General features: G+C 40.5%; 1 protein-coding gene across 2 annotated transcripts in view; it reads right to left on the reverse strand.

Annotated features, from left to right (window-relative positions):
• The window catches only part of ARFGEF2 (ADP ribosylation factor guanine nucleotide exchange factor 2), a 120,138-nt gene that overhangs the window by 25,147 nt on the left and 74,659 nt on the right, over positions 1 to 20,332 (reverse strand). For both annotated transcript variants that reach the window (XM_060185680.1, XM_007526712.3), the window contains exons 23-33: positions 19,604 to 19,703; positions 17,046 to 17,086; positions 16,777 to 16,946; positions 13,663 to 13,814; positions 12,453 to 12,625; positions 9,219 to 9,379; positions 8,823 to 8,953; positions 8,559 to 8,688; positions 4,968 to 5,103; positions 2,392 to 2,530; positions 2,241 to 2,295 (exon numbers count right to left, since the gene is read on the reverse strand). In XM_060185680.1, coding sequence (XP_060041663.1) covers positions 2,241 to 2,295; positions 2,392 to 2,530; positions 4,968 to 5,103; positions 8,559 to 8,688; positions 8,823 to 8,953; positions 9,219 to 9,379; positions 12,453 to 12,625; positions 13,663 to 13,814; positions 16,777 to 16,946; positions 17,046 to 17,086; positions 19,604 to 19,703 — 1,388 coding nt within the window. The remainder of the gene's footprint in view (positions 1 to 2,240; positions 2,296 to 2,391; positions 2,531 to 4,967; positions 5,104 to 8,558; positions 8,689 to 8,822; positions 8,954 to 9,218; positions 9,380 to 12,452; positions 12,626 to 13,662; positions 13,815 to 16,776; positions 16,947 to 17,045; positions 17,087 to 19,603; positions 19,704 to 20,332) is intronic.

Raw genomic sequence — 20,332 nt, forward strand, 5'->3', positions numbered from 1 at the left:
TTGTTAGATAGGACAGAGAGAAATGGAGAGAGGAGGGGAAGACAGAGAAGGGGAGAGAAAGATAGACACCTGCAGACCTGCTTCACCGCCTGTGAAGCGACTCCCCTGCAGGTGGGGAGCCGGGGGCTCGAACCGGGATCCTTACGCCGGTCCCTGCACTTTGCGCCACATGCGCTTAACCCACTGCGCCACCGCCCGACCCCCTAAAAATTCTTTTAAAAGTATTTTAATTTTGATGGAGATACACAGAGAGAAAGATACAGAAAGAAACACCAGAGCACTGTTCAGCTCTGGCTTATGGTGGTACGGGGGATTGAACCTGGGATTTCGGAGCCTCAGGCATGAGAGCTTTTTTCTTTTTCTTTTATTTTAATTCTTTTTTTTTTTTTAATTTATGTTCCCTTTTGTTGCTCTTTTTATTTTTAATTGTTATAGTTACTATTGTTATTGATGTTGTCATTGTTGGATAGGACAGAGAGAAATGGATAGAGAAGGGGAAGACAGAGGGGGAGAGAGAAAGACACCTGCAGACCTGCTTCACCGCCTGTGAAGTGACTCCCCTGCAGGTGGGGAGCTGGGGACTCGAACTGGGATCCTTATGGCGGTCCTTGCACTTTGTGCCATGTGTGCTTAACCTGCTGCGCTACCACCCAACTCCCATGGGAGTCTCTCTGCATAACCATTATCTACCTCTGCCCCAGAAAAGTATTCTTTTTAAAATATTTATATATATATTTTTCCCTTTTGTTGCTATTGTTGTTTATTGTCGTTGTTATTATTGCTGTTGCTGTCGTTGTTGGATAGGTCAGAGAGAAATCGAGAGAGGAGGGGAAGACAGAGGGGAAGAGAAAGATACCTGCAGATCTGTTTCACCACCTGTGAATGAAACCCCCTGCAGATGGGGAGCCGGGGGCTTGAACCAGGACCCTGATGCCAGTCTGTGTGCTTAACCCGCTGTGCCACCGACCGGCTCCCGAAAAATATTCTTTATTTAGAAAAGTAATAATGTTATTTACACCAAAGTTTATAATTACATGAAATGAACACTGGAATTGGCCTGAGAGTCCAACAAGGGAGAATTCGTTAAATAAGTTATAATAATGATGTACACTTACAGGCAAGGCTGCACTGAAAAGAATATTTAAGACTATGAAAAAGCTAATACTGAGGTGTCAGATGAGACCAAATTTCAAATTCGTGTGATGTCACATAAACTGGGGGGAAGGGGCTGGGTGGTGGTGCACTGGGTTATGCGCACATAGTATGAATCACAAGGACCTGTGCAAGGATCCTGGTTTGAGTCGCTGGCTCCCTACCTGTAGAGGGGTCACTTCACAAGCGGGGAAGCAGGTCTACAGGTGTCTGTCTTTCTTTTCCCCTCTCTGTCTGTCCCTCACCTCTCAATTTCTCTCTGTCCTATCCAATGGAAAAAAAATGGCTGCCAGGAGCAGCGGATTCATAGTGGATTCGCACCAAGCCCCAGAAATAACCTTGGAGGCAAACAAAACAAAACAAACAAGCAAGCAAGCAAACAAATAAAACGGGGGGGGGGGGCAGGTGGCACACCTGGTTGAGTGCACATGTTACAATACAGAAGGCCCTGGGTTCGAGACCCCTGTCTTTACCTGCAGGGGGAAGGCTTTTCAAGTGGTGAAGCAGTGTTGCAGGTGTCTCTTTCCCCATCACTGCCTTCCCTCTCGATTTCTGTCTCCCTTTATATAATAAATAAATAAATAAGATATTAAAAAGAAAAGAAAGGAAAATACTAGGAGGTCGGGAGCCGAGTCCAATACTCTAGCCCTCTCCTGCAGGGGGAAAGCTTCATGAGCAGTGAAGCAGTGCTGTAGGTGTCTGTCTTTCTGTCTCCCTCTCCCCTCTCAATTTCTCTCTGTTATCAAATAAAAAGAAAAAAAGGACAGCTCCCAGGAGCAGTGGATTTGTCATGCAGGCACCAAGCCCCAGCAATAACAATAACCCTGGTGGCAAAGAGAGAGAAAGAAAGGAAGGAAGGAAGAAAAGAAGAAGAAAGAAAGAAGGGAAGAACTGGGAATGTAAACTACGGTTTTATTGACTTACTAGTACTTCTCTTTATTTTTGACAATATTTAGTAAATACATGTAGTTTTAAGATCTTACAGCCTTTTAAAACTTACTTCCATAAATAATTAAAAAAAATTCTTTGGGTTACTTAATTTTAACTATGAGATTTATGAGAAGACAACCAAAAAAGAAAAATCCTACCAAATGTTTTTCTGATGACTCTTCCTCCATTCCTACAGGTCTCCAAGTCAGCAAACTTATGGGAACAGAAGAGAAAGAAAATGGTTAATGTGAAGGGCAAGCTAGAGCTCTAAGACATCCATTAAACAAAAAGATAGTAAGTAGTACTTACACATGTGGGATGGTTGTCTTGAAAATATCTAACATACAACTGCATGTTTCATCCCAGACACTAGGACTGAATTTTCCTCCATTGGATATTACTAAGTTTTCTAAGCAGTTTGTACCTGATCGAGCCAATTGCTCATTATCTGCAAAATAAAGTAGTATCTTTGAATAAAGTTCCACTGCTATTACTACTAATCAAAGCTCAAGTGCAATTTTAATTCCAATCTAATATGTTATACTGTAAGGTGATAACTATCCAACTGGCAGGTTCTTAGACTTTTAATTCATGAAGCAATGATACAAACAGTATTTTAACAAAATTTGTATAGTTCAAATAAACTATGGAGAGACAAAATTATCATAGTTTCATTGCTAGGGATAGAAAAGGGTAAAAACGTTAGCTTATTTCAAGATTTATTATTCAAGAGAGAGACAGAGATAGACAGACAGATAGAATGAATATCAGAGTATCACTATGGCATAGATGGTGCTGGAGACTGAATTTGGGATCTCATGTTTAAGAGCCTACTGCACCATCTCCAGATCACAAAAAAATTGCTAGTTAGGGGGCAAGGTGGTGGTGTACCAGGTAGACTGTACATGTTACCATGCATGAAGACCCAGGTTCAAGCCTCCAGTCCCTACTTCCAGAGAGGAAATTTCACAGGTGTCTGTCTTTCTGTTTCTTACCCTTTCTTTCTTTCTTTCTTTCTTTCTTTCTTTCTTTCTTTCTTTCTTTCCTTCTTCCTTCCTTCCTTCCTTCCTTCCTTTCTTTCTTCCTTTCTTTCGTTCTTTCTTATCCTTTATCATAGAAAATGGAAAAAGAAAATGGCTCCTAGCAATGGAGGAGTCATACAGACACCAAGACCTATCAATAATTCTGGTGGCAAAAAAATAAAGAAATAAGAAATGTTTATCTTAAAAAAGTTTACTATTTAATAATTTGGCTTCTTGCGGACAGGAAGGTAAAGCTCAGTCAGTAGAGACCAGGACTTGCATATGTGAGATCCTAGGTTTAAGCTTTGGTACTGAACATGTTAAAGTGGTAATGTGTGCTCTCAACCAGGTGTGCCATCACCAGGCCCCTGAATATGCTAAGGTGGTACTCTGATCTCTCTCTCTTAAAACAAAGAAATCAATTTTAAAACAACAGAAACCTGTCTCCAAATATAGAAAATAGTAAAAGAAAATGGAAACTATTACACTAATTTTTTTTTTGTAAAAAATTTTAATTATTTGCTTTAATTTGATAGGATAGAGATAAATTTAGAGGGAAGTGGAAGATAGAGAAGGAGAAAGAGAGCACTACAGCACTGCTTCATCACTCATGAAGCTTTCTCCCTGCAGGTGGGGACTGGGGGCTTGAACCCAGGCCCTAGGCCTATAGTAATGTGAGCATTTTAGCAGGTGTGCCACCACCTGGCCCCTGGATCAGTGTTTCTAAAGATTTAGTTAAACATGACAGCTAACACTATAGTTATCAAATGCCGTATTATTTTTTAAACCAAGTAAATTTTTTTTTTTTGCCTCCATGTTTATCACTGTGGCTTGGTACTTGCACTACCAATCCACTATTCCTAGAGGCCATTCTTCCCATATTTTTATTGGGTAGGACAGAAAGAAGTTGAGAGAGTAGGGGGAGATAGAGAGGAAAAGAAAGATAGACACCTGCAGATCTGCTCCATCACTTGCGAAGCAACCTCCCTTTAGGTTGGGAGCCGAGGCTCAGAGTGGGATCTTTGTGTAGGTCCTTGCGCTTCACACTACGTGTGCTCAACCCACCCAGTGTGCTACCACCTGGCCCCCAAACCAAGTCACTTTTTTAAAGACTTCACTTTGGTCCTAAACCTAAATTATCTGTAGCCCATGTGGGTATTTTTCTAGTATACACTAAAATAAACACATATCAAATAAAGCATTCCTGCTGAAGAAGCTATTAATCTTAACTCATGCAGTGCATTTTTTCCCATTTCCTCTTAACTTTGTTATCTTTCTTCTTTTGTTGCACATTCAAGAAATCTTTTGTAGAAGAATTCAAACATGTAAAAAAGTAGGCAAAACAGTACAGCACACAAATACATCATTTAAAGTATTAAAATAACTACAGTGCATCCTAAAGAAATGCTTTGTAGTGGTCCGGGAAGTGGCACAGTGGGATAATGCATTGGATTCTCAACCATGAGGTCCCAAGTTCAATCACTGGCAGCACATGAACTAGAATGATGTCTGGTTCTTTCTCTCTCCCCTCCTATCTTTCTCATGAATAAATAAAATTCTTTAAATTTACTTGGAGGAATCTTTTGTTGTCTCAATAAAATTTAAAAATATGCATTTAAATAAATTTATTTATACATTTTATTTTTTAAGTATTACATTCATGTGTTTGCTTTTTTATCTTTTAATTTGATAGGACAGAGGGAAATTGAGAGGGAAGGAGAAAGAGAGATAACTGCAGCACAGCTTTACAGCTCATGAAGCTTCCCTCCTGTAGGTGGGATATACCTGTTTTTATTTATTAAAAAAGCTAATCTCTCATTAACAACCATGTCAAGAAAAGTGACATCTAGAGATATATAGTACCTTGTTTTACACACCACTGCAATTGTGCAAATACATCAGAAAGGAGGACTTCATTCAAAGCTTCATAAAACTGGGTAAACACATCACAGATAGCATAAAGTGCATGATTGCAAGTTGTTGTCATCCACTCAGATTTCTGGGGGGGGAAAAAGATAATGTTTAAAAACCATTCTCTGTGTGGTAAGATGGGGTTGGCAAACCTCTTTCAGAAAGCAGTTTGGGAGTATGCAGTCTTTATTTTATTTTATTTTTTGATTTATTATTATTGATGGAGACAGAGAGATCAAGAGGCAGAGAGAGAGAGAGAGTGAACAGACAGCACAGCACTGAAGCTTCCTTCAATGCAGTGGGGTCTGGCATTGGATCAATGCTGTACACATGGCAAAGCAGAATATTATCAAGTGAGCTTTTCTGCTGATTTTATTATTATTTTAACGAATGTTATTTTTTTAAAAAAAATGTTTATTTGAGTCAGAGAGGTAAAGAGAGAGAGAGTGAGAGAAAGAGAGAGACACTGACTGACCACAGCAGTGCTCAGCTCTCACTAATGGTAGTGCTGGGGATTAAACCTGTGACTTCAGAGCTTCAGGTATGAAGTCTTTTGCATAACCATTATGCTGTCTTCCCAGACCTTACTACTACTACAATTATTATTATTAAACCAGAACACTGCTTAGCTCGGGCTTATGGTGGTGCCAGTGATTGAACCTGGGGCCTCAGAGTCTCAGACATGAGAGTCTATTTGCATAACAATTATGCTATCTCCTTCTCTCCTCCTGCCCCATCAATAGATTTTAGAATGTTTATATTTGCTAATTCAGTGGCACTACTTTCAAGGATGAGTCCTAAATAGTCAAAGCTCTGTAGGTGAAAGCTTTCAAACAAAGATATTTCACCACACTGTTATAGAAATGAAGCAAAATAATGTTTAGCAGTTTGGCAGTTAAGTATGTCTATATGACAGAAAATTAAGCATCCATTCAGAGTAATACAAAAGGCTTTATGATTTGGAAAAGACAAATGTGAAATCATGTTAAAATATAATTTTCACTATATGTTTTAAAGTGTCATTAAATTACCAAAGAAACTATACAAAAGATTTATAAAATCATAGACAAGAGAAAGGTTAGGGGAGTCGGGCTGTAGAGCAGCGGGTTAAGCGCAGGTGGCGCAAAGCACAAGGACCGGCAGAAGGATCCCGGTTCTAACCCCGGCTCCCCACCTGCAGGGGAGTCGCTTCACAGGCGGTGAAGCAGGTCTGCAGGTGTCTATCTTTCTCTTCTCCTCTCTGTCTTCCCCTCCTCTCTCCATTTCTCTCTGTCCTATCCAACAACGATGACAACAACAATAATAACTACAACAATAAAACAACAAGGGCAACAAAAGGGAATAAATAAATAAAATAAAATAAAAAATAAAAAAAAAAAAGAATGTTAAAAAAAAAAAAAAAAAGAGAAAGGTTAGTACTCATGATTCCAAAAGTAGAAGCCATAAAAGACAACGAACTGATAAGTCTGGTTTCTTTGGGTCTATTAGGTTACTATAATTGTTGGCCTATCAAGTTAACAATAATTAGCTAAAGTATGAAGAACTGGAAAATAAATATGAAGAGTATGTAGAAACAGGAGCTTTCATACACTGCCATCAGAACTGGAAAAGAGAACTAGCGATAGGGACTGTCCCACTCTCCGAAGAGAGGCTTAGTCACCCTACTCTGACATATGGAAAACTGGTCCTGAAATGAGTGTAGGCTATAGTGTTCCTAGCTGTGACCATGGACTGCAAGCTCAGATTGACAGGGGCTCAGAGGCTATTCAGGCTCCTATGCTAAATATAAATAGATATGGGCCCTGATTAATGGGATAAACAGTTAATTGTATTTATATATTTTCTTCAAGTTTGGGAGCTACTCTCTGTCCTAATCCAGCTTTCTAGTCCTATTCTGAACTCTGACACCATCTTTCCAGACAATATTTTTTTTTCCACCTGCAGGTTAGCTACCAAGCTCAAGCAAAAATCACTAAAGTCACGGGTCCCTAGGAACATACCTAAAATAGACTTTCTAGCTTCTTTCCATCCAAAGACCTCTATTCTCCATCTGTTTTATTCCTACTTTTTGGTTCCTGCATATTAAACAATTTGTCCTGCTTTATATCTTACCACCTTTCAGTCACCAAGTTGCAAATGCTACTATGATTCTATCTTGACCTCCCTGGGGAGAATACCTCACCAACATGTCCCAGAACCTCACTTCTCCAGAGCCCTACCCCACTAAGGAAAGAAAGAAACAGGTTGGGGGTTATGGATCAACATCCATGTCCAGGGGAGAAGCAATGACAGAAGTGAGACCTCCACCTTCTGCAACTCATAAAGTATTTTGGTCCATATTCCCAGAAGTGCAGGAATATTAGGGGAAGACGATCAGAGGGCTCTGAATTCCAATTCCATCAGGACCCAAAGAGAGTTGGAAGTAGTAAGACGTATAGGTGTGACTTAGAAGGCAGGACCATAAAAAAAAGGGATATATATATATATATATATATATATATATAGAGAGAGAGAGAGAGAGAGGGAGAGAGAGAGTTAGAAAAATAATACTCAACCCAAATCTGTGACTTTGGGAGTTTTCCAGTGGAGGAAATGGGGACAAAGAGCTCAGGTGGTAGAACAGTGTGGAATTATACCTGCTATCTTATAATTTTGAAAAATAATATTAAATTACTAATAAAATTAAAGAAGAACTGGATAAAAGTATAAATTTATTTGGATATCAACTTAGAAGTAAATAATGTGTAAACCTAAAACCTAACAGACTACTTGTGTTAGCTAGAGCACTGAGCAGCTCTGACTTATGAACCTGGCACCTCTGAGACTTAGACATGAAAGTCTTTTGCATAACCATATTCTATTTCCCCTACCCAGGGTGTTTTATTTAAAAAAAAAAAAACATAAACACACACACACACACACCTTGAAAGCGCATATACTATAGTGCACAGGAGCCCAGGTTCAAGCCCCCGGTCCCCACTTGCAGGGGGAAAGCTTCACAAGTGGTGAAGCATGGCTGCAGGTGTCTTGTCTCTTTCTCTCCCTATCTCCCTCCCCTTCTCAATTTCTGTTTCTATCCAAAAATAAGTAAAAAAACAAAAAACAAAAAAAAAACAACAACAACACCTGGGGCCCCGCAATAGTGCAGTGGGTTAAGCACACATAGTGCACAGTACAAAGAACGGTGGAAGGATCCTGGTTTGAGTAGCCAGCTCCCCACCTGCTGGTGAAGAAGTCTGTAGATGTCTATCTTTCTCTTCCCCTCTCTGTCTTCCCCTCCTCTCTCGAGGTTTCTCTCTGTCCTATCTAATAACAGCAACGATAATAAGAGCAACAAAAATGGAAAAATTGGCCTCCAGGAGCAGTGGATTCATAGTGCAGGCACCAAGCCCCAATGATAACCCTAGAGGCAAAAACAAAACAAAACAAAAAAACCCCACCTTTATTAGTTCAATATTTAAGGGTTCCATGTAGGTGGTAACAGAATACATAGAGTAACAAAAAGGTGAGAGGGGATTTCTTCACATCTTATAAAGCACTTACCTCTGACTGTTGCTCAGGGAGTTTCATATTGTCAAAGATTCTGAACACGATTCTGAACAGGTCTTGCCACCAGTGCTTTTCAAAGGTGTGACCATAGCTCTTCATGATCTCAAACATGACCGTGAGTCCTCTGGAGAAAATAAAGCCAGGTGCAGAAGAGGGAATGGGGTGCAGGAAGAGAACAGCGGAGAAGCAGGGGGTCAGGTGAGTAGGTGACTGCAGTTCATTTGTGATGGGAGGGGCACTGTCCTGGGAAACGGTTACCTTGTCCGTACATCTAGCTTGCACCTATTAATAATGCAGGAGAGCTCGAATAAGATGGGGAACCAGCCTCGAACCCAGACTCTGTCACCAGGAGCCACATTCATGTCATCACTTGTGTATTCTTGTAACACCTACAAAGAAAAACCCTTTTCAGACACAGACCGAACAAAGGAAGAGAAATGGAACAATCTAAGGTTCTAAAAATACTTATTCAGTAAGGGTGCACATGGTCCTACTAATCAATTCCACTGTTGCCATTAAAGAAAAAGGATCAGTATAAATAAATCATCCCATACACAGAAACAATAGAAAAAAGGTGTAACTCCTCGAAGGGCAACATTTTCCAATACCTAATTTAGGGTAAATATGCATTTTAAAAAGCCAGAGCAAACATACCCTAGGCCTCTCGGAGACATATTTCCCACAGAAGCGGATGAGGCGGATTGCTTCCATGCTAGTGTCCGGGAAAGCAGCATTGCAAGCAAACTCTGATAAGCACTTTACAGCATCCTGAAAGGAATCGATGGCTGCAGGAAAATGGTGCTGAAAGATTGTTGCTGGGGAAATACAAAGTATAATTTTCATAAGATCAAGGTTTAAAATGTGGGTTAAAATACACTTTTTACATCTCTTTCTCTGATAATCACCTATGAAAATCTATGTGAAGGTTTCTTTATCTCTGGGAGATAATTTCCCTTATTATTTTAGGAAGACTGCATTAAATATAGCTTGGACTAAACTGGTTACTAAGTTCAAGTAATTATGCAAAGGTTGAAATAGTCATCCATCAAAGATCTACTGGATTCAAATTATGTGTGAAGTATGGTTGTTAGTCATGGGTCAACAGAGATGACCAAATTTTATTCCCTCAAGGATCTCAAAGCTCTAAGGGCAAGGAAGACACTAATCACACACATGCACAAGTGTGCTCATGTACACGTGTGTGTATACACACACACACACACACACACACACACACACACACACACACACACACACACACACACACACACACACACAATCTCAGCTGGCAGTAGCACACTCAGTAAAGCATACCATTACCATGTGCAAGGCCCAGGTTCAAACCCCGGTTCCCACCTGCAGGGGGGAAGCTTTACATGCCATGAAACAGTGCTTGCAGGTATCTTACCCCCCCCTCCCCATTTCTCCTTCCTCTTCAGTTTCTGCCTCTATCCAAAATAAAATAATTAATATTGCAATGTGCAAGGATCTGAGTTCAAGTCCCTTGTACCCACTGCAGGAGGGAAGCTTACAAGTGGTGAAACAGTGCTGCAGGTGTCTCTTTCTCTTCTCTATGTCCCCCTTCCCTCTCAATTTCTGTCTCTACCTGATAAATAAAATATTTAAAAAAAAACGTTAACAGACCTAAAAGATGATGCAGTAACTTAGGATTTCTACAAGGCCAAGACCAGTAAATATTCAATTAAATTATCACAGGCAGGATCAGGGAGTCCAGGCTAGTTTAAAACAGAGGAAAATTGCATCTCTGAAAAGGAATGTCTGAATGGGAATTTTGGCTCCACCATGACCGAATGTGCAGAAAGAGAAATAGACAGGAGAGATACTATAACTCCGCTCCACAATCTATGGAACTTCATCTGTGCAAGGTGCTCCCATGCAGTGACCCTGGGGATCAAACTCAGATCTCTGTGCATGGTAAAAGTGTATTCTGCCAAATGAGTTATCTTTCAGCTCCCTAAAGACACCTTATTTAATATGTGTTGCTGAATTAGTTAATACTAGACTTAGAGTCTATAGCATTTTAACTCACACTTGAACAATCCTTATCTAACACACATACACTTCTTATTTTTTTAATCTTTTTTTTTTTTTTTACTATTTATTTATTCCCTTTTATTGACCTTGTTGTTTTATTGTTGTAGTTATTATTGTTGTTGGATAGGGCAGAGAGAAATGGAGACAGTAGGGGAAGACAGAGAGGGGGAGAGAAAGACAGACACCTGCAGACCTGCTTCACTGCCTGTGAAGCGACTACCCTGCAGGTGGGGAGCCAGGGGCTCAAACCGGGATCCTTACGCCGGTCCTTGCACTTTGCGCCACCTGCATTTAACCCGCTGTGCTACTGTCTGACTTCTACTTCTTTATTTTTTATTATTGGAAAGAGACAGAGAAAAACTGAGAGTGGAGGAAGAGACAGAAAGAGAGAGAGACAGAGAGATACCTACAGCTCTACTTCACCTATTGTGAAGCTTCCCCCTGCAGGTGGGGACTAGGGGCTCGAACCTTGGTCCTTGCACACTGTAGTGTGTTTAGGAATATTAGGTACCATTTCAGCACTGCACTCAAAGGTTATATTTATTTATTTATTTATTTATTTATTTATTTATTACCAAAGCACTGCTCAGCTCTGGCTTATGGTGGTGCAGGGGATTGAATCTGGGACTTCAGAGCCTCAGGCATGAAAGTTGTTTGCTTAACCATTATGCTACCTCCCCTGCCCCCTCGAGGGTCATTTTATTTAAGATTTCATTTATTCATTAGTGAGGTGTAGAGAGAAAGGGAGAGAGTAAGTGAGAACCAGAACCTCACATTGGCATATACGATACAGGGGACTGAACTCAAGACCTCATGTATGAAAGTCCTGTGCCCTACCCACTGATCCACCTCCCAGACTGTCTGAGGGTCATTTGAAATGGAGAGATCAGCAGCAAAAAACAAGTAATACAAAAAGGAGACTTGCTACAGTAACCAAGCTAAATAAGGCCGTGAGCCTCTGTGTTTGACTTCCATTTGGATCATGCACCTTGAGTGAATACAGCAGTTTACTGCTTTGTGAATCTACATGTAAGTTATTATTTTTATTTAATTAGATTAATCAATTAATTTATCAGAGCTCAGTTCTGGTTTATGTTGGTGCTGGGGATTGAATAAAGGACCTTAGAGCTTCAGGCATGAAAGGCTTTTTGCATAACCATTACGCTATCTCCCTAGCATTCAACACGTCAGTAAATAACCACAAAACTGGTGGCCAGATGGTAGTGCATCTGCTTGCACACACACATTACAGTGTGCCAGGACACAGTTTCAAACCTCAGTCTCCACCTGCAGTGGGGGAAGCTTCACAAGTTCAGAAGTATTGCTGCAGGTGTGGTTTTGCATGACCTTCCATCTCCCTCCTCAATTTCTCTATCTAAAATAAATAAATAAATAAATAAAATACCCCCCCCCCAAAAAAAAAGTGCTATAGGAGTGTTGGTTTTGTGAGCACACATTAATTTTAACAAGTGGGCAGAGGGTAGATAGCATAATGGTTATGCAAAGAGCCTCTTGTGCTTGAGGCTCCAAAGTCCCAGGTTCAATACCCTGCACCACGAGCCAGAGCTGAGCAGTGTTCTAGTAAAAAAAAAAAATAATAATAATAACAAGTAAGTGAATTCACAAATATGAAACCTGTGAATAACAAAGGTAGACTGTATTCACTTCATTGGGCTGTTGTGCACAAATCTGATGCTTAGCATACCATCCGGTACAATATTCTATCACAGTACAGCTAAAAGGAAGCACTTTTTGGGAGTGGAATAGGAAGTATTCCTTTATAGACTTCCTTTATAGACTTGAGGTCGAATACAGGAGGGGAAAGTCACTTACTGACAATGTGGCCAGTGGTCTGGAAGGCCAGCTCTACAATATTCCCATCATGATCTGACGCTGCCTGGTGGAACACAGCAAAGATATTCTTCCAGCCTGATCGTATGTTGGCTGCTTGAGAGTTTACCATCTGGGCAATGCAGCGGATCACCATGTCTCGGATGGTTGGAGACCTGAGAAAGGAACAGGACAGCCATGTCATTTGTACTTTGGACAGTGGGAAGAGAAGTGAATGAGCATAGCTTATCACACAGAAATAGCACTTAAAAAAACACTTAGTAATTATTATTATTTTTTTAACCAGGGCACTGTTCAGCTCTGGCTTATGGTGGTACAGGCATATGGGGTGGTTGTACTGGTGGTTTGAATCTGGAACTTCAGAGCCTCAAGCATCAGTCTCTTTGCATAACCATTATGCTATCTCCCCTGCCCTACTTAGTAATTTTTATTTGTTTGTTTATTTCTGATGTCTCCAGAGCTCAATCAGTCTGGGTAGACTTGAACTTGGGTTGGAGGCCCTAGTCTCCAACTGCAGTGGGGAAGCTTTATGGGTGGTGAAATAGTGCTACAGGTGTCTCTCTCTATCTCCCCCCTTAATCTCAATTTCTGGCTGTCTCTATCCAATAAATGAATAAGGATTTTAAAAAAAAGTTATGCAGGGACTAGATGTTGGTGTGTCTGGCTGAGTAAATAGTACAATATGCAAGGACCTAGGTTCAAGTCTGCTATCTCCACCTGCAAGGGTAAGTTTCACAAGTGGATCAGTGTTGTGTCTCTTTCTCCCTCTCTATCTTCACAGTTTCCATTTTTATTCAATAAATAAAAATAAATAAAATATTTAAAAAAACTGATATTTAAAGATGCCATGGAAACTACCTCCAATATGATGGGGGCGAGGCTTGATTCTGGACTGTGCACATGAAAAAGCAAGTGCACTATCCAGGTGAGCTATTTTACCAGGACATGATGGTGAAGAGATCTGAGTTAGTGGTGGGAGTGCTGTGCAGACATCTACTCACATATCAATAACTGTAAACCATTATTCCCCCAAAAAATGGCTTAGAAAAATGTAGAAACTATAACAGTGTAATACCCTCTCTCTTGCTTCCACCAAAGGGCAAAAAAACTAATCACTGGGTTAGTATCAGGAAGTCTTTTTTAGGCCCTCAAGAGAGACTTAGGCAAGGGTCTTTTAAAACAATGCACATACCTGTTTTTCTTCATAATATGTTCAAAGGGCCTCAGAAAATCTTTCTGGAAACGGAAGTTGGCTAGCTCTCCCTTCTCAAGAAACTTCATGGAGAGCTGTCTTAATGAGTCAACAGCAAAGATAGCCACATCTTCATTGGGGTTGCAGCCAACCTGAGCAGGAATAAGAAGTGAGGTGAAAGAGGCACAGCGGACAACTTCAGATATGGGGCTCTGCAAATAAAAATGGAGTTTGTCTTCAAACCAACTGTGCTGTGAAAACACAATCAAGGAGGAAACAATATTTCATGACAATGACTGCTATTTTTTCTTTTCTCCTTTTTTATTATTATAATAGATAGAGATAGAGAGGTAGAGAGGGAAAATGAAAGAAATCACAGCACCAAAGATTCCTTCAATGTGACAGAGGCCAGGTTTGAACCTGGACTGTGCACATGGCAAAGTAGTGTACTATTCAAGTGAGTTATTTTGTTAGCTCAGCCTCTGTAAGTTTTAGTTTAATGATGCAAGATCACACACAAAAAATGAGGTCCTAAATTCAATCCTTACCATCAAATATGCCAGAGTAGTGCTCTGCACTACACACACACACACACACACACACACACACACACACACACCCCTGCACTGCACCCCTCAGGACATGCATGTACTTTGGTTTAGAAGAACACGAGGTTGGTTATTCCAGCAACCCTGTCAGAAACCTTGGGGCTAAGTTACAACTGAATTCAGTCACCTATTTCTTAAAGCACATAAGACTCTCATGTGCTCGTTTCCTAAGAGAAGCAGAACATCCTTCTGAGATGGTTGTTAAGAATGAAAACTCTGAGTGAGCAACTGAGTTTTACCACAACTTTATGCTAAGTAGTACTGATTGGGTGGAACGAATGTTTGTAATGAAGTTAACAACCACAAAATGCCTAATTATTATCTGCCAGCCTATGTCCCAAGTTTACTCACAAGTGGCAGATAGAAAACTGAGACTTGACAACAAAAATGCAGGCAGGAAAAGTAATCTGCTTAACTTTATGTTTCCTCCCAAAAAAGTACCACTGAACATGGAATCCAAACTCTGAAGTGTTGAAAAACATTTAGAGGGGTCAGATGACGGCACACCAGATTGAGCACACACCTTACCATGTGCAAGGACAAAGGTTAGAGCCCAATCCTCACCTGCAAGGGAAAGTTTCACAGTGGTGAAGCAGGTCTGCCTCCTCCCTCCCTTTCGATTTCTCTCTCCTACCAAGTAAAAAATGGACAGAGAGAGAAAAGAGAAAGAAGAGAAGAAAAAATTTAACCAGAATAATGTTGGATAACTGTTTCTTAAAGAACAAAGGATTTCACAGATCTTTTTTTAAAAAACGTATTTATTTATTCCCTTTTGTTGTCCTTTTTTTTTTTTTTTTTTGGTAGTTGTTATTGATGTTGTTGGATAGGACAGAGAGAAACAGAGAGAGGAGTGGAAAGACAGAGAGGGGGAGAGAAAGAAAGACACCTGCAGACCTGCTTCCCTGCCTGTGAAGCGACACCCTTGCAAGAGGGGAGCCGGGGGCTCAAACTAGGATCCTTACACAGGTCCTTGTGTGGTGGCCTCTCTCTCTGCTTCTACCAAAAAAAAAAAAAAAAAAAGTAACAGGCTAGGAGATAGCTCAGCTGGTAGAACATGTACTCGATCATGCATGAGGACCCAAGTTTAGTCCTCTGGTACAACATGGGAGCATCACATATGACACTAGGGAATGTTCCATGAGTGGTGTGCTGGTATCTTTCCTCTCTCTTTCTTGCTGTCTGTTGCTACCTGAAATTAAAAGGGGGGATAAAGTGTGTGCTGTGGTCTGGGAGGTGGAGTAATGGAGCACTGGATCCTCAAGCATGAGGTCCCAAGTTCGATCTCCGCATTGTGTTGCCAGTGTGATGCTCTGATTCTGTTTCTCATAAATAAACAAATCTTTAAAAAAAAAAGGGGGGGGGGGAGTCGGGCGGTAGTGCAGCGGGTTAAGTGCATGTGGCGCAAAGTGCAAGGACCGGAGTAAGGATCCTGGTTCAAACCCCTGGCTCCCCACCTGCAAAGGAGTCACCTCACAGGCAGTAAAGCAGGTCTGCAGGTGTCTATCTTTCTCTCCCCTTATCTGTCTTCCCTTCCTCTCTCCATTTCTCTCTGTCCTATCCAGCAACAACAATATCAACAATAGCTACAACAATAAAAAAACAAGGGCAACAAAAGGGAATAAATAAATAAATATATATATTAAAAAAAAGGACAGAAAGCCTTAAGCCTTCCATAAGCAGTGGAACTGCACACACATAAGACCTTTGTTCAAAAGGAAAAAACAAGAGGAAACAGTAAATTTAATAGATGAACTATGGGGGATATAACTAATAACTAATATTGGTATTCAGAAAGCACATTAATATAACAGTGCTTTCAAAGACTGATATTTTTCCATTGACTAGTGACCTTTGTGGTATTAACCTATATCCTGCATACAGAGGATTAACATTCCCAATACCACCAGAATTTTCATGCATTCTCTGTGAGTTCTAATACACAAGTATGCTGTTATTCTGAATGAACTGTCCTTAATTTCACAGAAATAACTTATAGGCACCTAAAAAATACAGTGAATTCTTAAAAAAAAAAATTTTTTTTTTTACTATCTTTATTTATTGGATAGAGACAGCCAGAAATTGAGAGGGAAAGGGGTGATAGAAAGGGAGAAAAACGGAGACACCTGCAGCCCTGCTTTACCACTCATGAAGCTTTCCTGAGTCCTTGAGCAATATAACATGTGCACTCAACCAGATACTCTAGCACCTACCCCCTTACAGTGAATTCCTTATTTATTTATGTATTTGTGTATGTATTTATTTATTTTTAAGCAGAGCACTGTTTAGCTCTGGTTTATGGTGGTGCAGGGGACTGAACCTAGAACTTTGGCACCTCAGGGATAAGAGTCTCTTTGCATAACCATTATGCATAACCATTATGCACCTACCCTCGCCCTACAGTGAATTTCTTTGTACTTTTTCTCTAAAATTTAATTGTTGGCCCTTTTAGGGAGGGTGGGGTGAGGAAAGCAGAATGAAGCTGTACTCCTTGAATTTGAAGAGTTACCTTATTGAAGTGATCTCCAATCACATGCCATATGCGGGACCACTGTAAGCGAATTCGATTCATGTTGTAGTATGATATCTCCACAATCTTCTGCAAGCTGAACATTCGAGGATGGTGGGGAGAAGCCAGCTCATCCATGGACACAGCACACAGCCAGCGAACAAAGTCAACTATAGGTCAGACCCAACAACACACACAGAGGTCCCTGTTAGTTATTATCAGTTGTAACATGATGCTTTTTGTCATAGGTGAGTCAAACACATACATACCTATTGCATTTCCATCCAGTCTGGTAGATCCAGTGAAAATTCTAGGAAGACAATTGCAGACATAGTAAAATGGCATTAGATTTGGAAGCTTAAATGTCACTTTCAAACACTTAGAAGAGAAAGGTAGAGGCTGGGCCAACATACTCTGTCACTCATGGAAGACTGGTCCTGAAATGAATGCAGCTTAGAATGTTCCTAGATATGACCATGGAATGTGAGCTCAGGCTGACAGGGATGCAGAGATTACAGAGGCTCCTGTGCTAAATATGAGTAGACCTGGGTCCTAGGTCAGATCGATGGGGTTTACAGTTAATGGTATTTATAAACTTTTCCCATATTTGGGAGCTACTCTCTGCCCTGATCCAGTTTTCTAGTCTTATTCCCAACTCTGACATCATCTTCCCAGACAATACTTTCAGCCCACAGGCATGTTAGCTGTCAAGCCCAGGCAAAAATTAGTAGACATGGACACCTTGGAGTGTACCTAGAATAGACTTCCTAGCTTCTTCCCATATGAAGACCCCAAATCTCATCTGCTCTATTCTTACCTTTAGGTTCTTGATTATTAAACAGTTTGTTCTGCTTTATAACTTAGTTTTTCAGTCACCAAGTTGCAGATGCTACCATGATGCCAACCTGAATTCCCTGAGAAGACGACCTCACCAATGTATCCTGGAACCCCTCCTCTCCAGAGCCCTACCCCACTAGGGAAAGACAGAAACAGTTTGGGAGTATGGATCGACCTGTCAACCCCCATGTCCAGCGGAGAAGCAATTACAGAAACCAGACCTTCCACCTTCTGTACCCCATAAAGAACTTTGGTTCCTACTCACAAAGGGGTAAAGAATAGGGAACCTTCCACTGGAGTGGAGGGGATACGGAACTCTGATGGTGGGAAATGGATGGAATTGTACCCCTTTTATACCACAATTTTGTCAATAATTACTAAATCACTAGGAAAAATATAATTAAAAATGATGACATATCAAAAGTACAGAACTAGTTAATAAACAGAAATGTCTATACTGACATAAAATGTGAATTGTATATGAACAGAGGGGCAGGAGACAGGCTATAGTAGCACAAGACCACAGTGGGAGGGGTGGAGCAGGGACCTCCAGAGAGCTGCTCCCCCACAACAGCAAAGAAACACTAGCCCCAAATTACTGAAATCAACTTCTTCAGAACTGAGCTCTGAAAATTAACCAGTATTAAATACAAACACACATACACACACACATATGAGGGGAGATATCTTTAAAAAAAAACCAAAAAAACGACCGAGACAGGCTGAGGAGACAGCATAATGGTTATGCAAAAGGTTCTCATGCCTGAAGCTCTGAAGTCTCCAGTACCACCATAACAAGTTTAGCAGTGCTCTAGTCTTCCTCTCTGTATCTCTCTAAAATAAGTCAAAATTATTAAAAAAGGCTGAGGAGACAGCATAATGGTTATACAAAAGATTCTCATGCCTGAGACTCTGAAGTCCCCAGTACCACCATAACAAGTTTAGCAGTGCTCTGGTCTTTCTCTCTGTATCTCTCTAAAATAAGTCAAAATTATTTAAAAAAAAGAAAGATTTTCATGCCTGAGGTTTTGAGGCTCCAGGTTCAATCCTTGGGCCATAAATCAGAGCTGAACAGTGCTCTGGTAAAAGAAAAAAAAAATGATGGGGAGCCCGGTGCTGGCACACACCTGGTTGAGTGCACATTACAATGCACAAGGATCTGGGTTCAAGCCCCCAGTTCCCACCTGCAGGGGGAAAGCTTTGTGAGTGGTGAAACAGTGCTGCAGGTGTCTCTCTGTCTCTGTCTCTATCTTAACTATCTATCTCCCCTATCCCCCATGATATCTAGGTGTCTCTAACAATTAAGGATAATAAAATAAAAAAAATGACTGGGGCTGGCAAAATAGCTCTTGGATAGTATATTGCTTTGCCATGCAGCCAAACCAGTTTTGGGTCTGGGTCCCACTTCATTGGCGGAAGTTCAGTTCTGTGGTGTCTTTTACTTTCTCCAAAAGTCAGTCAGTCAAGAGCAGTGAAGCCCCAGAAATGACAAAGACAAAAAACAAAACAACAACAAAAAAAAACCAGACTGAGTTTTCAAGGATGAGGTCCTGAGTTCGATCCCTGGAAGTACATGTACCAAGGGATGTCTGGTTCTCTCTCTCCTATCCCTCTCATTAATTAAAAAAATAAATAAATATTTTGTATAGTTTTCCAGAAAAGTCATTAAATAAACAAGTGGTAATAAAAACACATCAATAGCTGGTGCGTGGGAAGTGAGGAATGTTACTTTATTTAAAGGACCCAGTTTTCAACAAAACATTACAAATTAGGAAAAGAAACAAAGACGGTCACAGGAACTGTCATGCTGCCATGTGGTTCCAGGGGCTCAAACCTAGATTCTTCTGAACGGCAGAGTGTGCACTCTACCAGACAAGTTAGCAACATTTTACAACAGTCAGACAATTTAGGAATCATTTATACTGGGTAACTTTATTGACAAGTCCAAGTCATTGTGTGATCCAGCTTCACTAGAGAAGAAAATAATTACCTGTCCACAGCTACCACCACACTCTGCGAGCTGGTCTCTCCAACTGACTCCTGGAAGCTGGCCATCTGTCTTTTATCCACTCCACCACTCACGAAATTACCTGAAAAATCGTATTCAAAATCAATCACATTCCAGTATCCTAGTGCATCAATATAGACAGACTAAGAGACAAATGTGAATTCACTGGCAAAAATTTCCTCAACTGATGACAGAATAAAACTAAATTTAGGGAGCCACGGTGTTGGTGAAGTGGATAAAAGTACTAGACTCTCAAGAATGAGGGCCTGATTATGATTCCCAGCTCCTCATGTACTACAGTTATGTTATGGTTCTCTCTCCTCATAAATAAAATAAATATTAAAATAAATAATGCATACAGCGCAAAGTACAAGGACTGATGTAAGGATCCCGGTTCGAGCCCCTGGCTCCCCACCTTGCAGGTGTCTATCTTTCTGTCCTCCTCTCTGTCTTCCTCTCCTCTCTCGATTTCTCACTGCCCTATCCAACAATGACAGCAGTAATAACAACAACGATAGACAACAAATACAACAAAAGGGAAAAAGTAGCCTCCAGGAGCAGTGGATTTGTAGTGCAGGCATGGAGACCCACCTAACAATAACCCTAGAGGCACGAAATAAATAAATAAATAAAATTAAACTGGGTTTTGGCATTTAAAATATATAATTATAAGCTCCCTTGTTTGTATTATCTCCCTTAATAAACTTTTAC

The sequence above is a fragment of the Erinaceus europaeus genome, chromosome 1 (genome assembly GCF_950295315.1).
Source record: "Erinaceus europaeus chromosome 1, mEriEur2.1, whole genome shotgun sequence".
Taxonomy (NCBI): Eukaryota; Metazoa; Chordata; class Mammalia; order Eulipotyphla; family Erinaceidae; genus Erinaceus; species Erinaceus europaeus.